Genomic DNA, 22,874 nt, shown 5'->3' on the forward strand with positions numbered 1-22,874 from the left:
GTCTTTAAAAACTTAGGATAAAGGTCTGCTTTAACATGGTTCACAGCACTGCCTATTATAATTCCTACAACTTTCCAGGCATTTCTAGCTCCCATGATTTCCTTGATTTTGAGCTATGTTTGGTTTGGCTTAAAATGTTAGTTTTAAGTTTTCACCATTGATTCTACCCAATTTCTTGCGACGCCATGAACTGTCTTAACAAAATTTTATATTTTAAGTTGAACCCTCTGTAAACGATTTCTGCCTTTTTGCAGCAGGTACATACCCTCAGCCCTCAGCTCTTACATTGGAATCAATTGTTTCTATGTTAGTTTATGCCTCTAAAATAAGAAACATTATCCCAAAATGGTATGGTAGCACTTATCTTCCCTTTTTACCACTAGGCTATAACGGGGGTAATTACTGAAGTTGTTAGCTGTCCCATAGGAGTGTTGACTGGAGACTGAGATGCTATGAGGAACAGGATACTTTTTAGAACTATATGCTATGTCAGAGAATAAAATTGATAGTGCATCACATTGTGTATGTGTTGTTAATTAAATTAACTTTTTATAAATATTTTTCTTTCTTTTCATAGCTGGTTCCAAAATATTGGTGAAAGATCCTAGACCTGCACTAGGAACACCCAGCCCAAAGCTAAGTGGTTAGTAATTTCAGTTGTTTTTCTAGAAGTCATGATTTCTAAAAGTGAAATACTATTTTCTCAACAAAGTGACTATTTAGAAAAATTATTTTAATATGCAAAACTATGCATTTGAATATTTGGAATTTGATAATTTATGTTATAATATGCTGAATTTTAAGCAATATAATACTGAGGCATATTAATATTCCAAAAATGTTATTTATAGTTCTTTCTGTAAAATTTCCTTTTAAGAATATCAACAAATGACTAATAATAAAAATGTTTAATTTAAAATATTAAAATAAAAATGAGATGTTATATAAAATTTTTAAATACAGATATTTATTTTTTACAAAGGAACCAGATACACTTGGTACGAGAATGAAAGTTTGGGAATTTATGGAACTTTTCCAATATATTTTCAATTATTTGATTTAAAAAGCAAATTTTAAAACCTAGTATAGTTATTAAAAACATGAGCTTTAAAGTCCTAGAACCTTGATGTAATTCCCATGTTGTACACTCCCTACTCTGTGACCTTGGAAAGCTATTTAATATATCTTCGCCTACATTTCTTTAACTGAACAAAAGAAGTAATGATTAGGTTATTATAAATGACATCATGAAAACAAAGTGCACAGTGCTTAATAAATAAAAGGGCTCAGTATACGAGAGATACTTTTTGAGTATTAGTCAGTACTAATAAAGTACTGATAAAATTAAAGGCTTAACGTCTAACTGCCTAGAGACAGATTGGCCCAGCTGTATTGAGCTAGGATCAGCGATAGGTTCTAATTTTGGCTGGGTTCAGAAGTTCTCAGTGTACATGCTACAAAACTGGAGTACCCACATAACTCTGAGATATCGATTTAATTAGCACTCAGCAAAAAGCAGACTGAATGTCACAAAAGCAGTCAACGAATATGTCAACATAAGAGAGGAAGGTTAGCAATGGAGTCAGAAATCCATAATGGTCAGTGAATGCACAGAATTTTCCAAGAGAATTGCTTTATCTGGGAGCAGGTAAGTGCTCTGAATAACAGAAATCAATGTCATGAAAATGAACAAACAAATAAACCCCAAAGATACAACAGAAAAATCTAAACAGAGCCAAAGGTAGTTCTATGATAAAACAGAGTGAAAAATTTCTGGTATAATTAGTCAAGAAAGGAAAAATAAATAAATAATATATCAAAAGGAAATGTGAACATAACTACATAGAAAGTAGATTAAATAAATTAGAAATACATTAACTGAAAACTACCAAAAACTGTCAACTTAAAAAAAATTAAACAAAATGGATAAATTAATAGAAAAATATATTTTACTAGGTCTAACTTATAAAAGAAAACGAGTAATTCCATAATAAACAAAATAGTGGTTAAAACTATTTATACAAAGAAAAAACAGGTTCATGTAGCTCTACTGATTTCTACCAAATTTTAAAGGAGCAGAACAGATTATCTCAGTTTTAGAAAAACTCTTCCAGTCAATAAAACTTATTCTATGGGTTCAACATAACTCTAGTAATTCAGATAAGTACGTAAAAAAGGGGAAATTATAGGGCTATTTGAATCAAGATTGTAGATGAAAAAATTCTACATAAAATCTTTGCAAATCAAATATATTATAGTAAAGATGACACTTCATTACCAAATTGGATTCACGATAGAGAAACAGGAATGTTTTTATATTAAATAATCCATAAAAGTAATCTATCACTTTGAGATTAACATTCAAAAAATATGATCATTGCAGTACTTACACAGAAAATATTTTCTAAGATTTAACATCTATTTATAATTTTTTAGAAACTCTGTTAATAAATTAGAAAGGAAAAAAAAATCTTTAACCTAGCACTCTAGAACAGTGTCATCTTAAATGGCAAAATATTAGCATTTCATTTAAAATCGAGAATGAGACACAGTGATTAGATTACTCCAAAGTGACAGGAATGCAATTTGGCAATGGTTTAAAGTCAGGAGCATAGTACGCCATTTGGCAAAGCTGTGAAGCCTATGAAGCAAAGTTTAAATTCAAATGTGTCTTTGGAAGGAAAGATCATGACCATCATCTTCTCCCCTTTTCATGATATCCACATCGATGGTAGTTGGATGACAGAGTTGACAGAGACCTGCCAAACACGCAATCATATTTAAATCTCAAAATAGACTTAACAATAGAAAGAAGTATTATTCCTATTATACATAGGTATATAAATGACTAAATAGTATCTGCTTCTCCCGCAGTACCATGAGTCACATTTCTCAGTAATGGGGGTGCGGAAAGAGGGAGGAGGGTGGGGGCATGCTGGAACGAGTAGGTAAAGGTTCACCGTACTCAGTTCTGTGCATTCAGTGATGTCATGTTGGTAGCTTGAAATCCGCCTTTATGGGAATATTTACACCATAGAAAGCAGCAAATACTTTTTTTTTTCCTGAAGTCAGCTGTTAAACGTGTACTACCACCTCAGAGATTAATCCTGATACAATGTACTTTGCTGCAGCTGCTACCTACTTCTCTCCACTGTTATTTTCTCCTGACACTATGGTTCTCTTTCATCTTCTTCAACCACCACTCCTTAATTTCCCTAAGCACCATGGACAAAATCATTAGGTGTAGCAGATATTCACTAAAGGTTCAGGAGTAGCAAAGAGTGATCACAGTATGGGCCAGGGGAAATGAACAATCAGAGAGACAGCATTTATTGAGTGCTTACTATTTGTCAGGCACTGATGTTAGAACATATTGCTCCCCTTGCTCTTCCTCTTCTCTCTACAACAAAGAGCCTATTACTTCTACATTCTTGATCATTGTAATACTGGGCAATTTAGCTTGCTACTCACTCCTGAGAACTTGTTCTACATATACTTTTTTTAAAGCTAAAAGCTCCTTAAGGTGCTTACCAAATCAAGGGCTTTTAACCCATACACTGTTTCAGATTTTTAAGTAAGGTTCCCCTAAATGTACGTAGCATAGCTGTGTAGTTTGAGGTTTGGGGACACAGTGCCACTAGAAGGATGGTTTGATAAAGGTCATAGAGTCAGGACTATGGATTTTTTTATATGTTTTATTAGCAACTGTGTAGCCAGCTATAAAATCTAGTTTCCCTATTTTACCTGCATAATAATATTAATGGTAGAAACTAACCCTTAGCTAAATTCTTGAAGTTCATTATCTCATTTAATCTTTTTAACAACGTTATGTTAATCCCATGTTAATCACGTGGAAATTCAGTTTTAGAGAATTAAGTAATCTCTGCAAAACCACACAGATTAGAAATTATAAATACAAGCAGCCTAACCTCAGTGCCTGCATTTCTAACCCTTCCATTATATCGCTTTTAAATTATCACAAAAAATTAATCATGTTGGTTGAAATAGTCAGAAAAAACTCAACTGCTGAGAGTATTTGATGTTCATCCTTTACTGTAGTTATGTTTTATTAGTTTGCTTAGTAGAATTCAAGGACTACACAATTTGTAACCTCAGTCTATCTGGTCTGATCAGGAAAATGTGATGTGTGTGATGTGTGTATATAGACAAGATTGGCAAATGTCAATAAAAAAGGCTTTTTCCTAAATCTTTGTCATTCACTCACTCATACAAATAGGCATGGCTCCCTTCAATAGCTGATATCTGGGATGTGCTTTATGATGTATGCAGGGGTTCCCAACCCCCGGGCTGTGGACCGGTACAGGTGTGTGGCCTGTTAGGAACTGGGCGGCACAGCAGGAGATGAGCGGTGGTCAATGAGCAAAGCTTCATCGTATTTGCAACCACTCCCCAGCTCCAGCATCACCGCCTCAGCTCCACCTCAGATCATCAGGCATTAGATTCTCATAAGCGCACCAGTCCCTGGTGCCAAAAAGTTTGGGGACTGCTGACGTATAGGATTAATGGAAACTTCTCTCAGCCTCTTCCCAAGATCTGAGTAGACTTTACCATATCTAATTTATATAATTATAAATTACATAACTAATTTATATAAATATACTAAGTCTTATCGGGTTGTATCTCACATAAAGAGTTTCTTTTTTAGATGAATGTTCTATAACAGTATATTCTTTGATTCTGCCACAATCTCTCTCCCATGACAGGCAATTATAGTGACTATTCTTTTTATTTCTAAAAATACCTGTAAATCTAAATAGTAAATGTTAGAATAAAATATTATGTGAAAGTTCTGTTTCTTTTACCAAACAAAATAAATAAAAATACCTGTAAACCTCAAAGGTGTCAATGTGATAGAGCCTTGCTCTTCCTCAGGAGCATCTATTACTGGAATAACTGAACTAGTATTCTCTAAGGGGCCAAGGGAGTGTCTCTCCTGTCAGTCTCCCAGGGCTATTCTGGGAGGAGGGTTTAACTCTGTTCTTTCTCCTAAGAATCTATTCCCACTGCTAGGAGAAAAGCAGGCTTCTTGGGACATGGATATAGACTGAATTGACTCAGTAAAAACATTCTATTTTCCTCCTAAGATAAAGATATTATTATAGGAGACCAAATATAAGTAAACTTGATATTTAGCTGGATTCTAAATATGTCTCATGTCTTTGCTTGGTGTTATTTGTTTATCTCTTATTGATGACTCATGTAAAATCTAGGTTATTCCAATTTTGGTTTATTCTAAAATAATTGGAATACTTTTATGTGAAAAATTCATTTTATAATACACATTCCACATTATTGTGTATTTAACAAATGTCATTATTCAGTAAACTGATACTCATTAATCTATTTAAGGCTTGTATTTACAGGACACTGTAAAACTAATGAGTGTTTAATCTATTCACAGTTCCTGATGATGTGTTTGCCCAAAATTATATATGGAAAGGCTCATATAATTTCAAGGGAAGGAAACAACCCATGACCTTGACAATTACTAGTTTCAACGCTTCCACTGGGAGAGTCAATGCAACACTCAGCAATAGCAACATGGAACTGCTACTTTCAGGTATCACATTAAAGAACAACAATATCTTCATGCCTTCATTTCCATCATTTCATAATTTTCACTAGTGATTTTAATACTGTGAAATATTTGTTACTTTTTATGGCATTCATAATTCATTCAGAAACAAGTCTTTCTAGTTTTTGTATTGATGCATGAATATTACTACACAAATATAAAACTCTGTGATACTACAGCTCCCTCAAGGATATTTTTATAGAACAAAACTTCTAATTTGAATATAACTCTTTCTCCATTCTTATAACACCAAAGAGAGAAGATCAGTGATTTGCGAGCTATTTTATGGTCACAAAATTATTTCTTTAAGTGAACATGTTTAGGTGGACACCGTAATTTAAGAGAAAAAGTAGAGCTACACCAACTTTAAACAGGCATAAGGGACCCAGAGTACTATCTGCCTGCTTGGTCTTCTCAAGTTTCCATTTCTAGGGTACACTTCTCTCATTAGTTTTGATTACTCTGGTTTTTCTGACATTCAGATGTTTTCTCGAATGTAATCTCATCAACAGTACTCCTGATCACCCCTCTGAAGTAGCCTTAACATTAAAAACACTGTCAGATACTCTTTATTTTAGTGTTACCCTGATTCATTTTCTTCTGTGCACTACTTGAAATTTAGTATAGTATAATATAGAATAGTACACTATTACATCGTATTACATGACATGACATAATGTTATTTATCTTTATTCCAACAATTTAAGTTTTAAGAGGGCAGCTCTTTGCCTCCCTGTTCATTAGTATATCTCAGAGATTAGAAAAGTATCAGAACAAAATAGGCCTCAATGAATAATGTCAAAATAATAAATTTTAATTATTGTTTTCATTAAAAAACATTTCTAAAATATTGCTATTGCAAATATGAAATATACATGTATATATTTTTAAACTTCTTGGCTATAAATATATCCTAAATACAGTATTCCCCCTTATCTGCAAATTCACTTTTCATGGTTTCAGTTACCCAAGGTCAATTGCAGTCCAAAAATATTAAATGGAAAATTCCAGAAGTAAACACTTTATAAGTTGTTAAATCCCACGCTGTTCTGCATAGTGTGGTGAAATCTCGTGCTGTCCTGCTCCATCCCTCTCACCTAGGAAGTGACTTATCCCTTTGTCTAGCATATCCATGCTGTGTGCTGCCCACCCTCGGTCACTTAGTAGCCATATCATCAGCAGTAGCCTCACACTATGTCACAATACCTGCATCATTCACCGTACTTCATCTTATCACATAGGCATTGTATTATCTCATATCATCACAAGAAGAAAAAGGGTGAGTAGAGTGCAATAAGATATTTTGAGAGCGATTATATTCACACAACTTTTATTACAGTATATTATTATAATTGTTCATTTTATAGTTATTGTTAATCTCTTACTGTGCCTGATTTGTAATTTAAACTTTATCATAGGTACGTATGTATATGAAAAAATCAGCATGTATAGGGTTTGGTACTATATACAATTTCTGGCATCCACTGGAGTCTTGGAACATTTCCCCCATGGAAAGTGTAATTACCAATAATGAAATAACTTGTATAAATAAAATAGAAAATATAATTCTATTTATTGATTTTGTAAATTTTAGATCAAGCATCATTTTGTATTAGTGAATGATCCTGCATTAAACCCAGAGTAATAGTATTAAAAGTTAATATGTATTATATTTTTTAAAAATGAATACAGTTACATAATATAATTTGAAAGATACTTTAGATGAATAAGAGAATGCATTTAAATTGTGACTACTTATTTAACTTTGAAACATAGAAAATTTTTTCTTTGTTTTCTATAAAAGGTTAGCACAAAAGAAATGTATATTGTTGACCCTTGAGCAACATGGATTTGAACTGCACGGGTCCACTTACATGTAGATTTTTTTCCAGTTGATCCACACAGCTCAAACCCAAGTTGTTCAAGGGTCAACTGGTGGCTAGGAGGCACCCTATGTGGACAGCTTCCTTAAGTAATACATGGATTGTCAGCTGTATGTGCCTATCACCCCCATGTTGTTCAAGAGTCAACTGTACTTTAATCTAGAAAAATTTCAAAGCAAATTTTTATAAATATAGAAAAATATGAATAATTAGACTAATTTAATTAGTTGTCACTGTCTCCATATATATCAATTATGTTATTTTTGATTACTCTTTTTCTTTTCTATTAATTGCAATTTACATTATGTCAAGATCTATTTATCATTAACTTTGTATTCCTAGCATATTCTTATGATACATTATTACATAGAAGAGTTACATTTCTTTTTTCTTTTTTACTTGGAACCTTATTTACTATTATTCCCCTAAACATATTTACATTTCAGCTTATTTCTACTTTAGGATATTCACCATTTAAGAAAAAAAATCATTGTACATATTTCACTTCTCTCTTTTTTCTGTTATCTGTATTGACCTTGTCAAAATAAAAATCTTACTTGTTTTTCAAGACCTAGCACAAATGCTTTTTTAAAATAAGCATTTCCTGATCACTCCAGTGTGAAATGATCCCTCTCTCTTCTGGAATTTATTTATCATATTCTCTCATGTATTTTGGTTAGTCGTATATCCAACATATCTCCTACTTAATCGGAAATGATTTTAAGGATTGTATCTTTCTTTATATAGGTACAACACCTATTCATCTTTGTGGCTCCAGTTGCACCTAGAATACTCTCATTCAAAGGGTTGGCACCCAATTTATTTTACAGAAAATAAAAGGAATTCTAACATTTGATTATCTCCTTAAAGATTTTAAATCTGACTGGGGGAAGAAATCACTTTGTTTGCAATATCATGGAATGGTGTTACTCAGAACAGTAATACTTTTTTTTTAATAGCATAGGTAATTTAAACTTCACAATTAAGATTTAAGTTGAGAATTTCAACTGAAAGAGAGATCAATGTATCTTGCAGGATTTGTGAACAGCAATATGGGTAAAACTGGCTTTGACTTGGTCTTGTGTTATTTCTTTATCTATCATATGTATGACATGATACATTTAAAGAGTTAAAGATAATAAAATGAAGTATAACTATTTTTACAGGGGTATATAAAAGCCAGGAAGCTCGCCTAATGTTACACATCTATCTTATTAAAGTACCAGCCCATGCTTCTGCAAAGAAAATGAAGGAGGAAAATTGGGCTATGGATGGCTTTGTAAGTATAGTTTTTTGAAAGTCTGCTGCTGATTTTAATAACAAATTCGTGCTTCGGTTTGTTTTTAAAAGACCAGAAAGAGGTAATTTTCTAAATTTAGCTAGTTATGAACACAAATACATACACATATAAAATGACAAAATTACTATAATGTTTTTTTTTTTTGAAAAAACAAAAGACACATCGATCTTTAGTAATCTATAGATGTTAAACCTAGGATTATTGGGTTCTGCTGAACTTTGCTTACTTTCATAATACTTATGTGTGCAGGGAACATACAGTTTTTCATTGGTTTCATCAAATGTATTTTGTCTACAGTCAGAACTATGATAAACAAATCTGGATAAAATATAAATGTCTTTGTCTGGAACCACTATGTAAGGCATATGCAACATATTAACAGAATGAATCAGGAAAATTAAGATGCACATTAAATTTAAGCACAGATTTAGAATATTTTATAAAACTCTGTGAAGAGGAGGTTATGCAAATTGCTTCATGTGGGGAGACAGTTGCCATAGCTGCACCATGGAGTCACCCTATCCTATTCAGACACTCAAGTGAATGGACTTACTAAACTGGGAATTGGAAGCAAGTCTTATATTCACATACTGTCCAAGAGCCTTTGCTAAAAAAATGAGCTTGAAAGCTGTGATCAGATTCTCTCAAGTAACAAACCTTCTTTTACAAGGAAGATTCAGCAGATAAGTTTGGTTCCTGAGGAAAAAATGTCCATCCTGTTTCCATATATGTGACATTATTCATGGAGTTAGGGACTATTTCATGTCTTCAATGTACTCAGATTGTTTAATTGTGTCATTTCATCTAGGAATCAAACAAAATGGATGGATTCATTTAAATATTAGAATTTGAGCTATTTTTAGAAGGATTTATTTTTAAAAACGGCCATGCACAGAGTATGACGTCTAATAATTAGGAATGAATCTTATCACTATGTCGTGATTTGTTAGACTTGTATGGATAGTTTGGTAAGATATTTTGCTTTTAAGGGAGAATATTCAAGGGTTTTTACAACTTTTTCAGTAACATTGATGACTTAGCTCATTGTAACTAATTAGAACAAACCAGGGTAGATTCATATTACTTATCAGGAACACTAAAATGTTTCAATTTCAATTTTATCTATAAGATCAAATGATACTATGCATGTAAAGTGTTTTTAAATATATTAATAGTCAGCATTTACAGCCTTAGACGTAGCCACAAAGTCTGAGTCAAACAGTCAGTATTTCTTTCCAACGTGTCTGAGGTTGGTTGTGGATAGACCTATTATGAATTCCACAAACATTCCATTGGTTCTGCTAGAAGCTATGGTAGCAAGTTCAGATCTGTCCCAGGTGTCTGATTCTACGGCCCAGGCTGGAGGGGCAGTGGCTACCAGGAGCATATTTTTTCTTGTCACAGGTCAGAAGCACTGAGGGGCACAGTAGAAGACATGCCCCCCTTTTGTAAACAGCTCTATTGAAATATAATTATATACCCTACAATTCACCCATTTAATGTGTAAATTCAATGCTTTTTACTATATCTATAGATGTTGTATAACCATTACCAAATTTGATTTTGGAACATTTTCACCACCTCAAAAAGAAATTTCATATTCTTTAGCTATCACCCCACCCAGCCAGCCTTTATCCCCACCCTACCCCTAAGCAACCAGAAATATATTTTCTGTTTCTACAGATTTCTCTGATTTGGACTTTCATATTTACGGAATCATATTATATGTGTTGTTTCATGACTGACTTATTTCACTTGTTAGTGTGGAAAACATGCCTTTCAAGATCTAGGCTAGAAACTGACTTATTGTCAATCCCACCCACATACCATTGGCCAAAGCGAGTCACAGGAACAAACCCAACTCAGTGACATAGGAAGTATACTCTTCCCATTAAGGACAGTGGGAGGGAGGAGAAGAATTGCTTATATGCTGAGCAGTGATCTAATCTGAAAAGTATAATATTATTATACTTTAATTTTTAATTGACGGTTTGCCACATTCTGTTTTGCCATATCATTACCCTTTCTTGACAAAAGGTTTCTTATCCTAAAAGAAATTATATATAGATAAATAATTATATAGATATATAACATGCAACCCCCTTTTTTAATACCATAATTATTTAAAAATAAAAATTTTGATTTTGCTTTTAATGATGGCAAATTTGGACAACATACTATATTTTACATAGGTGGAAGATCTAGAGGACAGAACTTTGCATAATATTCATTTCAAAATAAAATTGAATATTTATTAAGGCTGAGAAAATATAGATGTGACCAGTTTTCAGATTTAATCAAATTATAAATATTTTTAGGTTTCTGCTGAGCCTGATGGAGCTACTTATGTGTTTCAAGGATTTATTCAGGGCAAAGATTACGGGCAATTTGGACTACAAAGACTGGGTAAGGTATTAATTTTCATTTTCATATAGTTCCTTTATTACTCCAGACATCATAAGAAAATACAGTAGATTCTGTACCTTAGGCACACTTACTGCATTTTGAATTTTGCAGTGTCAGGACTATACATAGATTCATCTGATAGCCTTTTAAATAATCGCATTTTTCAAAATATTGTTTCTCTATGTACTACCTCTGTATGATGTTTGATTTTTCATCATATTTCTAATAAACATGACAAACTGTCTTGCCCTTAAGCAAATAAAAAAGGAGAAAAAGTGATACAGATATAAAGGGAAATATTAAACTGTAAATTATATTATCTTATCTCATGAGAACTGTAATACTTCTCTTCAGTTTGAAGATTGTTGCAGTTTTCTTCTTCAAAAACATTGTGGCACTTTGAGAAACTCATAGGGTCTGGAAAGGGAAAATAACTTTGAGGAATGGGTCCCTTTGCAGGGCTTTGTGCTTCTCAGATATGTAAATCTGCTGTGGTGGGAGACACCGGGTTTTGTCATTCTTCCTTCCAATTCTTCAAAAATGTGTGTAAACATTTAATGGTCTTGCTTGAAATGTATTTATTAATGTAATTTTTGGTATATAATTTTCCTAAGATATACTGTCTTCCATTATCATATTATGTTATTGATACACAAAGAATAAATTCAGGCTCTAAAAACTATTTGACATTTATCTTACAAATTCCATTACTTTGAACTTTTGTATAAATATTCTGAGTCTCTGGAAGAATAAGGTATAAACTAAGCTACTAACTTTTTTAACCTGGCTTAAGTTGTAACTCTTAGTTAAATATAACTATTTACCAAAAGTTAAATTAGCTTTCTCTAAATGAACAATAATAATAAGATGTCATTTCAGATAATATCTTACCTTAAATTTTTTTAGTTTTTAAAACAGAATAAAACATTAAGACAATACACTAACACAGCCAGGTAATTGAATACACGTTTTCACATAATATTCCCATAAACATCTCAAACACTACACATTTAAAACATAACCTAAAAAGGAGAATCTGTTTCTTTCTGAAATAGTGACTTCCTCTTCCACCTGTGCCAACACATTGACAAACCTGATTTTTCTCATTTTCTAACTGTGCTAATGTCATTGCCATTTATTCAGCCCCAAGTAGAACACTTATATGCCTTCTTACCTCCTTCATCCACACAAACACGTTCTGTTGATTTTAACTATAAAATGTTTTCACACATCTATCTTTTATGCTTTTTCTAGTGCTCCAGTTCACATCTTAATTTGGTTTTACTGGGTTGTTGCTACAAGCCTCAAACTATGCCAGCCTCCAGTCTGGACTCGCTCAAATCCACCTCACCCCCATCACTATGCTAAACCTTGTATCTTATCACTGTGTCTTTTATTTCTTTTATTTCTAAATTCCTTCACGTATCCCTCATTCTAGGTGGGTAGTAAGTGTGAGCTCTTCAGAATATTTATGTCTTTTAGAGTCTAACCATAGTTTAGCCTCTTATTCCTACTGCATGTCCTTTCCACACATATATGCCTAATGTTTGTCACATCTCCTAAATATTCCAGTCACCTTCCCATTTCTAGGTTTATGACTGTCCTGCTTCCTCTTCCATTTATTGTTCTATTGATTCTTCAAGGCCAAGTTCATCTTGTACATCCTCCAGAAAACATTGTTACATACCACCAAATGGAATTAGTCTTTCCCTTCCAAAAGCACATTGATTATTCATTCATGTTTGATGCATCCAGTTATTTATGTCTTTGTGTTCTTCCCACAATTATATATAAACTCTTCAGTTCAAAGACATTGCTTATTTTTATTTTGTATCCTTTCCTGGAAAAATATCTTATTCATAGAAGCATCATGTAAAATTGTGTGGAAATGAGTTGAAGGAATTTCATGAATTGTTTTTCTATATTAGATACATTTCCAAGAAAGAAAATTAATTGGTTCATAAAATAAAAATCAATTGTGATAAAATAGAGTTGGTTATGTATTTAACTTATTTTTTACTTTATAGGACTGAATATGTCAGAAGGTTTAAACTCTTCAAATCAACCTCATGGTACAAATAGTAGTTCTGTGGCCATTGCTATTCTTGTGCCTTTTTTTGCACTTATATTTGCAGGATTTGGATTTTATCTTTATAAACAAAGGTAAGTTTGTTGATTTTAACTACAAATGTTTCCCAACACTTTTTTCGTGTTCTTTTTCCTACTTTAGTTCAAATCCTAATTTCCATTTTTTTTCTCAGTTGTTGCAATCTCTATGTAACAAACATTTCCACAGTTGTTGAAAACCTTATTTGCCCAACCTGCGCTTTCACCACCCATACATACACAAAACAAAAATTATTCTAGCCCATTGCACAAGCATTCAACTTAACCCTTTCTCTTTTTGCCCGTCGATTTCCTAGTCCATAACTAATTGTATAAGTTATTTTTACATAGCCATAGTGAGACTTTAGAGTTACAAAATTTGGTTAAGTTTTATGTTGAAGAGGTGATATTTGATGTCAGAATTTTTTTAGAGAACTAGGAATAAACTTATGTCCAAACCTCTTAGTTCATGTGACAATACTGACCTATTTTACCCAGGCAGGCAGTTGGTGAAATCCTCTAATCTTCTTGTTTACTTTTTTTTGCTTTTAAAAGATTATGCAATTGATATGTTATATAATATGTACAGGACTATACATATTATGAGCTAATTCTTGTTCCCTACGTCTTTTACAATATCCTGGTGAGGGGCTTTGCTATGCAATTCTCTATTATTTAGGACCATCCCTTATTAAGAAAACAACATGTAGGTAACCAGATAATTAAGTGAATAATACTAAGTACATTTTTCTTCAAACTGACATTTTTATTATAAATGTCAGTCTCTGTGTTATCTAAGGATGATTTATTTAATATTACATAAATTTGTAAGAATCGTGTATAAGCAGCTGTTTAGGCCTTGTCAATATCAGACTTTACTGATAATAAAATCATCATTAAATTTATTTATAAAGCAAGCTATGCCAATCTTGTTTATTATTTTAGTAAAATATCTATAACTTAAAACCATTTAAACCATTCTATGTGTACAATTTAGTGGCATTTTGTACATTCTTAGTATCATGGAACCATCACTGCTAGTTTCAGAACATTTTCATCACCCCAAAAGGAAATTGTACCCAGTAAGCAGTAACTTCTCATTCCTCCCACCTCGTCCAAGGCAACTGCTTATCTGCATTTTATATTGATTTGCCTATTCTGGATATTTCATATAACTAGAATAAGACAATACGTGACATTTCATGTCTGGCTTAAATTTAACAACTTTTTAAAAAGTTTCATCTACGTTATTTTGTGCACCATTACTTTGTTCCTTTATATGACTAAATAATACTCTATTGTATATTTTACTATGTTCTGTTTGCATATGTTCATTCATCAGTTGATGTACATTTGGGTGGTTTCTACCAGTTGGCTACTGTGAATAGCACTGCTATACACATTCAAGTACAGGTTTTTGTTTGGACACCTTTTTTAATTCTTTTGAGAATATACCCAAGAATGGAATTGCCACAGTATATGGCAATTCTACATTTAACTTACTGGGAAAATACTAAACTGTTTTTCACAGCAGCTGTACAATTTGACATTCCCACCAGCAATATATGAGGGCTCCACTTTCTCCATATCCTTGTCAACACCTGTTATTTTGTTTCCTTTTTCTTTCTTTTTTCTTCTCCTCCTCCTTCAGCTTCTCCTCCCCACCCCTGCCCCTTCTTTCTTTTCCTTCTCCTAGTGTGTGTGAAGTGATATCTCATTGTGGTTTTGATTTGCATTTCTCTAATTACTAATGATGTTGAGTATTTTTTCATGTGCTTGTTGGCCATTTGTCTGTCTTCTTGGAGAAATGCCTATTCAGGTACTTTGCTCGTTTTTTAATTGGGTTGTTTGTCTTGTTGAGTTGTAAGAGTTTTTTTATATATTTTGGATACTAGACTCTTATCGGATATATCGTTTGCAAATATTTCTCCCTTTCTGTGAATTGTATTTCTACTCTATTTATAGTCGTCTTTGATATACAAAGTTTTTTTTTCATTTTGTTGAAATCCAATTTTTTCATTTTGTTGAAATCCAATTTTCCTTTTGTTACTTGTTCTTTTAGTGTCATATCTAAGAAACCATTGCCAAATTGAAGGTCCCAAAGATTTACCTGCATGTTTTCTCCTGAGAGTCTTGTAGATTTAGCTCTTATATTTAGAACTTCGATTCATTTCAAGTTAATTTTTGTTGATGGTGTAAACTTATCTTTTCTAAAGCTTGATGGTATTATTTGCCTTAAAGCTGTTGCTGTATATTAAAAGGAAATTCCTTTACATCTTCATGATTCTTACCTAATTGGAAGAAAATTATGTTGTTTCTAGTTTGAATTGTGAATCTCGTTTGAAAAATGAGACAGATATGATTCTTGAGAGTTATATACCTAACAAGATTAAGTTATAAATAATATAACTATAATGGTAATGCCACTGAAAGAAATTTAGATAGCTTTTTTTTAACAAAAAATATTGTCTTACAAATCACCTAACCATTTTTAGTATAGAGAAAAGTTCAGAAAATGCATTCGGGATAGTAAAACAATATAATGACAAATATAAATTACAATAAAATATAGTTGAAATTTGTGGTGCTTGGTGTAAACAAAAGAGTTGAGAAACAGATTATTTTAATATATGTGATTTTTAAGAATTAAGTCCTAGAAACAAGTAGGAGCAAGTCTCTGACTTTGTTCCATAACAAGTGTGAGCAAATTATGCACTGGGATGTGGAAAAGAGAAACTAGAAATAAGCATTAGTCAAAGGTGAGAGAAATTAAAAAAAAAAAAAAAAAAAAAATGAAGCAGCAATGCAAACCAGCAACTAATACGAGCCAGGCTAGACTTCATTTGTTTTCTTAACTAAAGAGAAATGTTCAGTTGTCCCTAACTCTTTGGAAACTGTTTACATGATTTGAGTACCCATATAGTCATTTCTTTTTTGAGATTTTGAATTTACTTGATCTAATGTATGTCATTTAAAACAATGACATTTGTGTTTTGGGGATACTCCAAGTACTATCTCAAATTAGGCCTCAGCAGTGGTTAGCTGTCTGCTGCTCCTGGAATCCCCTGCTGATTAATTCAGAACCAGTTCATTCTTGTTCCTCAAGTCTCAGATTAAATTTTACCTCCTCAGACATGCTTTTCTCTTTTACTTAAAGTGGCTCCCAGTTACTTCCTATCATATCAACCATTTTCCTTTTCATCAAAACAGTTTTCATTACCTATTACTTTTTGTTTTATTTTTTATTTATTCATTGTTTTTTATCACTACAATATGAGCTCCCCGAGAGTAATGATTTTGTATGTTTTTTTAAAATATTACATATTTGATGTTTAGGATCACGTTTGACACATAATAGATGCTCAGTAAATATTCGATAAATGAATAAATGAATGACTAGTAATGAGATTTAAATTCATCATCATCATAATTTATTATTTCATAAGAAAATTTACGCAAATAGTCATAATATATCACTTATTTACACTTGTATTATTCATAATAGTGCTGTATATAAATGTTTACTGTATGTAAATAAGTTCACTCAGGATTTAAATGTGACAGGTAAATTGTTCAAATGTACAAAGTATTCCTAAATACTTTCAAGTTACATTATTAACAATGATAACCCAAGTATCTTATGTTTTAGCCCTACTTTGCTACTTCTAGAAGAAAGTTAACACAAAGCTAATCAATGTTTTCATCAACAGGACAGCACCCAAAACACAGTATACAGGATGTTCAGTTCATGAAAATAACAATGGCCAAGCAGCTTTTGAGAATCCCATGTACGACACCAATGCGAAGTCAGTGGAAGGGAAGGCAGTACGATTTGATCCTAACTTGAACACTGTCTGCACAATGGTATAACACGGCAACCTTTTGCCTCTTTCAGAAGCTCGGAACCCGACACACAAAACAGTGCACGTTAGTTCACTGCTGAACAAATTAAAGCACACTTTCCAGGACTTGCTGAGTCACCCTTTCCTGAGGAATGATAGAGAAGAGTGTTTTTTTCATAAACTGGATCATAATTCTTCTTCATGTTTACCATGGAGAGTTTTACAGAAATTCAGCTGCACTCTGAGAGTGCTTACTCACAGTTTATTTGCTTTTTTAAAAAAGGAGATTATTCTAAAACATAAACTTATTTGCATATATTGGAGGAGCATCCACTATCAGTATTTCTGTGCTTTATAAACTATATTAGAGGGACTGGGTTAAAAAAAAAAAAGATATAGGGTAGACAATAAGAGCTATACTTACAAGAGTCAGTAGGTCACTGACTTCTCTTTAACTGTCATGCGCTACACCACACCCATAAGTTTGTATTTCACACCATTCTATTGGCTGTTTTTAAGTCATTGTTTTCCTTATTTCTATGGTTATTCGAGATTGAGTTTAGCCCTGAAATGTTTATGAGCTAATTTATGCCACAGTAGAGATACAATTGCCCACTCTGATTTTACTCTTTCTAGCTTTTGTTCTTCAGTGTCATACTGCTATTCTTTTTTTAAGATTGGTTTTTATAATTTCTGCAATGGCAACATCATCATGATTCCCCTCATTATGTTTTAACCAGTAGTATTCAGTGAGCCATGGGTTAGAGTTTAACTTCTTGCTTCAGGCGGTTCTGTCACACACAAACCACTTCAGCTGGCAAAAACTTAACGATAATAACAATGATTTTGCAGTTATCTGAGACACCAAACTTATCATCTTTTACCAAACTTTCCAGTGTTTTCGAAAGACCAAATAGAACCTAGTAATCTATTTTATTTAACTTATGACATATCTACTTTTCCTTCAAGTTGAGCCTTCAAATTTATTTAACATTGTTTTGAATTTTTACCTAAGAAAAATGATTTGAACATATATTTTGGACTAGCTCCTAAACATGACCAAAAAAAAAAAAATCTGCTCTTTCTAATCACCAATATAAAGTTGTTTCCTAAAATTGTGGATTTACCAAATTTTCATATATTTAAAAATTTTTATATTCTTATTCTTAAAAAGTAGGTTTCAGATATGACTGGTTTGTTTTATTGTCAAATTAAGATATGCGTTGGCAAGTTATTGGTGGCTCATTTACAACTGTCTCACAGAAATGCCAGCCTTTTTATTTAATAGGTCATTGTCTTTTATAGCATAGTTAACTTCATTGAATAAATTATGTACCCAGTGTGAACTCTTTGTTATTGTCTCTTTCAAATATGGATAACTCTGTAAACAGTCTTGATGTTTTGTATCATGAGACAGAGTGCCTAAGAGAAATCATTTGCACCCTGGAGCGCTGCTTGGATCTCTCTCTCCAACACTTAGTGAATTTCTTGTAAACCACTTTGAGATACTTTGTTCTGGAAATTCATACAATTTTCTCAACACTGTACTCTACTGACAGGATACCATTTTAAATTTTACGCCATCAGTTATTTATTCTTGTTTATTCAAATGACTGCAATAACAATGATTCATTCATTAATGTTAAGGTTAATACATCTATGATCTTGTTTGAACGATGTTTCTTCTGCAACTGGCTACTCCTCTTATATTAATGCATACACTTTTGTAAAGAAGTATATTTTTATGAAAAAAAACTTTGTAAAAGTATGATGTAAATTTTCAGTGCAATGTAAACAAAATAAAAATGGATAATTGCTTTTGTAAACTGTGTATTCTTTTAAAAAAAGTCTGACAGTCGACTGGTCAGTGAGAGGAATGAACAGCCTATATATTTATTTGGCATTTTAAAGTTTTGAAACTGCATATTATATACACTTAGCAAATGTAATGAAATACAGGCATTTTTCTGCTTTATTTTCTGTAGTTCCCCAACTGTGACACTCTTTTAGAAGTGAATAGATTCCCAGTAAAAATAATAGTATTATAAGAACCTCATCTTTTCATTTTGTTTTTAATGTAAGCATTTGAATACCATCTACATTTAGGTATACCTGATGATTTCTAAAATTTCTGGAATTTATTTTCTTGGAGACAACTTATTTTTAGTATGCTGCATAAGTATGAACTAAATAACCTTTTGAATAACTACATTGAACTAATACTCAAAAATTTATCTTGCCAGGATGAAACAAACTTTTGTACTCAAGAAAGTTATTGAGTTTCTATAAAATTCAAATCAAAATTATTTAAGTTCACTTTTATTAGAGAACTCTTTTTCACAAAATATGGTATTTATATTTCAAAACCTCAAACTCCAACCTTTATAGCCTATATCTGCTTATTTCATTTATTTTAGAAATAGATGCTTTTTGATATAATTTTAGTTTCTTGTTTAATTTTATTAACTATATTACCTCCACCTTTCACTCATTTTATGTCTTCTTCATTTTCCCCTGTTGTTCTTAGTCTTTATTTTTATTCTTCTCTGTGTTTTCTCTTTTTCTTCTTGTTTTACTTTTTGTTCCCTCCCTCTTCTGCCTTTCTTAATATCCTTTCCTTACATGTTTTCTTCTTTTTTAACCTTTTATTCTTTGTCATATTTTTCCTATAATCTTTACCCTTAACCCTCTCAAAACTTAGCAACAATTTTAGTGGAAGTGATTTTATTTTTATTTTTTCGGCTCTATCAAAGTATAACGAAATTATAAGATTTAAAGTACACAAAATGATAATTTGATAAATGTATGCTTTTTATTTTTTTTAGTGAGAGCATTTAAGTTCTACTGTCTTTCAATTAAATTTCAATTAAAGAAGTAATTTTAAAGAGTCTTCCTTTATATGTATTTCTCTTATATGTAAGAACATTAAGGCCATACGTTCCTCCCAAGATCTTTTGATACTGGAGCCTGATGATAATGATTGTGGAAATAGACCAAAGAGTCAGATTTACCTGTCCTTTTACTTACATATGAGAAAACAAGTATATAACATTGGCTAAAAGAGTCAGTAAAAATAACTAGTTGATTATCTCTTAAGGAAAATAAGAGAATGCATTGCTTGTCAAAGTATTAATCTGTGAATATCTATAAATTTAAAAAGGCATAAAGTAAGGTAAAAAAAATCTATAGGATTAAAGAAGCTCATGAGTCTAAAAAATCATTAAACATAGTTAATTTAAAATTTTCCTGGAAGAAATATTGATTTGCTTCTTTTTTTTTTTTTTTTTTTGGATGACTTTGGAAGAGAGGGAATATTGATCTGAGAAGATATACATACTATAAAAATCTGAGAAATGTTTTTCTGTCATCACTTTCATGAGCTTGGTATTCTAAATTAATTTAAGAGCAGATTTAAAAGCTACTGGGGAGTAGAAATGGCCACAAGACATAAGATTTCAATTTTTGGTATACGAAGCAATGGAACTAGTGAACATATGCCAGATACTTTTCCAACTTTTAATGAGTTCCCATGTGTAATAATTTTATTATTCTTGAAAAAGCATATTCTATACATTCAAATTTGTAGCTATAAATTGTATTGCAAAACAGTATAAGAAATTTGTGTTTAAATTCATAAGATCCAAACCTTGCTTTAACTATTCACATAAATATGAAAATAGAGATGAACTCATGTGCTTTAGCAGGACCAATGAGATATATAAATGTAAAGAAAAATATAAAACCATCCACATGGTATAAATTAAAAGGAACCAAAAGGCCTTCCTTCTCAACAAGTATCTTCTTCAAACCCTTGAGTTAAGATGTTGTGTCTCCTAAAGGAACTTATTAGAATGAAATACGTTATGTAAAGAATATTATATGATAGAATTATCATCCCTATAAGCAAATTAACACAGTTATTACAGAGCAAGTCAGTAGAGCAAGCATTCCTAATCTTTTTATGTTTAAACCAGGACTTTTTCTCAACTATAGTACCCTTTTAAGAATGATGTTTTAAATGCATAAAATGAAATATAAAATAAATTAATCATAACAAAATAGCTGCAGAAATTTTTTAAAGAATTTTAGCATATATACTAATACACATAAGTAAATATATGCTAATATATATATATGTACTCTTCTGATGCATTAAATAAGCAGGAGGGCTAATAATTTCTATTCTAAATATACACACTATTTTGAGCTATAATATTTTAACATGACAAAAATATCTAATTTTTATTGGTGATAAAATTAAAGATTATTTTTGCCCAAATTTTTACTAAAGGAAATACTATATTTTAATTAGGAGATCAGTAAAGATAAAAGTGTAATTTTTTTTCCCATCCAAGTTCATAAACACTCTGAATTCTACCCACACACCAGGTTAAGAACCTCGCCTTAGAGGTTGGAATTGACAACAAGTACCTTGTGATGGGGCACGAAAGAAATTGCCAGGTGTACTGTTGGCAATGAAAATGGAGTGCTCAGTTTGGACTTCGATTACCAAACAGCAACATAAAGTCTTAGAAGATATACTCAATGGGAAGGAGTGAGTATAAACAGGAAAATGTAACTAATCAATTAATTTGTTAATATCACAAATATTTCCTAACATTAAACGTGTATACTACTCTATTATAAGGTATAATGAATGTTAGATGAATGAAAATATAAGAAACATATGGCTCTTGAAGCAACTTAAAATCTTGTCAAACTTCAAAAAATTACTAAAGAATATCTAAAAGATGACACACAATGATTCTGTGTGATATCTAGTGTATGTCTATATATGCTTTCACTCTTTAACTACTTTCTATGAATTAAAATAGACTTTTATGAAATTGTGAGACATTTTTACATTTTTAGTCTGCTGAATAAGATCTATTTTTTTTAGTCTATTGATTAAGGGATATAGGAGTGATTTGAATTTTATGATGTCAATACATATTCTTCAGAATATTTAATATTTGATGGAAAACTTGGATATTTCTTGACGAAATGATCATAGGCTCTTCACAATTTTAATGAGGAATGTATGTTTTACCTTTTTATTTCATTTGTATATGTTTCCTTAAGAATCTTTATTAGCGGAAGCTTTATCTATAAAATATTATTTCAGTTTAAGAAACAAAGCACCACCTTTTTTAATAGAAATCAATTAGACTAGACGAGACAAAGGTCAAATTCATATTTAAAATGCTATCTATTGGATAAGTGAAATCAGTATTCTTTTTCAGCTAGTAATTCTGTTCAACAGGTTATCCAAAAGAAATAATCAGAGATGGGTATTTGGGATGGCTTTTCAAATCATTGATCATTTGTACATGGCAAAAAATATATCACTAGTTACCAACGTGTTAGCAACATAAATATTCGCTACTCTGGAATTGTCTTAGAAATGACTGTACATTTATAACTAATTTTGAAAAAATTATATTCAGTTTTTTGGCTTTATGGAAGTATAATGAACAATTAGTTGCTCGTATTTACATTGTACAATTCAATGAGTTTTTTTTTTTCAGTTATAGTTGGCATACAATAATACACCAGTTTCAATTGTACAATCTAGTAATCAGAGATCCACATAACTCACAAAGCGATCACCCCACTAAATCTAGTATCCCTCTTCTCCCTTATATATTTATTACAACATTGTTAGCAATCTTCCCCATGCTACACTCTATATCTCCATGTCTATTCTGCAGCTATCCATTTGTACCTCTTAATCCCTTTGC

At 31.6% G+C, this 22,874-nt stretch overlaps 1 protein-coding gene across 1 annotated transcript in view; it reads left to right on the top strand.

Moving 5' to 3' along the window:
* Window positions 1-17,161, top strand: part of CSMD3 (CUB and Sushi multiple domains 3) — a 1,016,080-nt gene extending 998,919 nt beyond the window's left edge. The window contains exons 66-71 of the mRNA XM_006916698.2: window positions 578-643; window positions 5,423-5,581; window positions 8,646-8,758; window positions 11,098-11,185; window positions 13,213-13,348; window positions 17,002-17,161. Coding sequence (XP_006916760.1) covers window positions 578-643; window positions 5,423-5,581; window positions 8,646-8,758; window positions 11,098-11,185; window positions 13,213-13,348; window positions 17,002-17,161 — 722 coding nt within the window. The remainder of the gene's footprint in view (window positions 1-577; window positions 644-5,422; window positions 5,582-8,645; window positions 8,759-11,097; window positions 11,186-13,212; window positions 13,349-17,001) is intronic.
* Window positions 17,162-22,874: the final 5,713 nt, after the last annotated feature.

This window comes from Pteropus alecto, unplaced genomic scaffold (assembly GCF_000325575.1).
Source record: "Pteropus alecto unplaced genomic scaffold, ASM32557v1 scaffold164, whole genome shotgun sequence".
Lineage (NCBI taxonomy): Eukaryota > Metazoa > Chordata > Mammalia > Chiroptera > Pteropodidae > Pteropus > Pteropus alecto.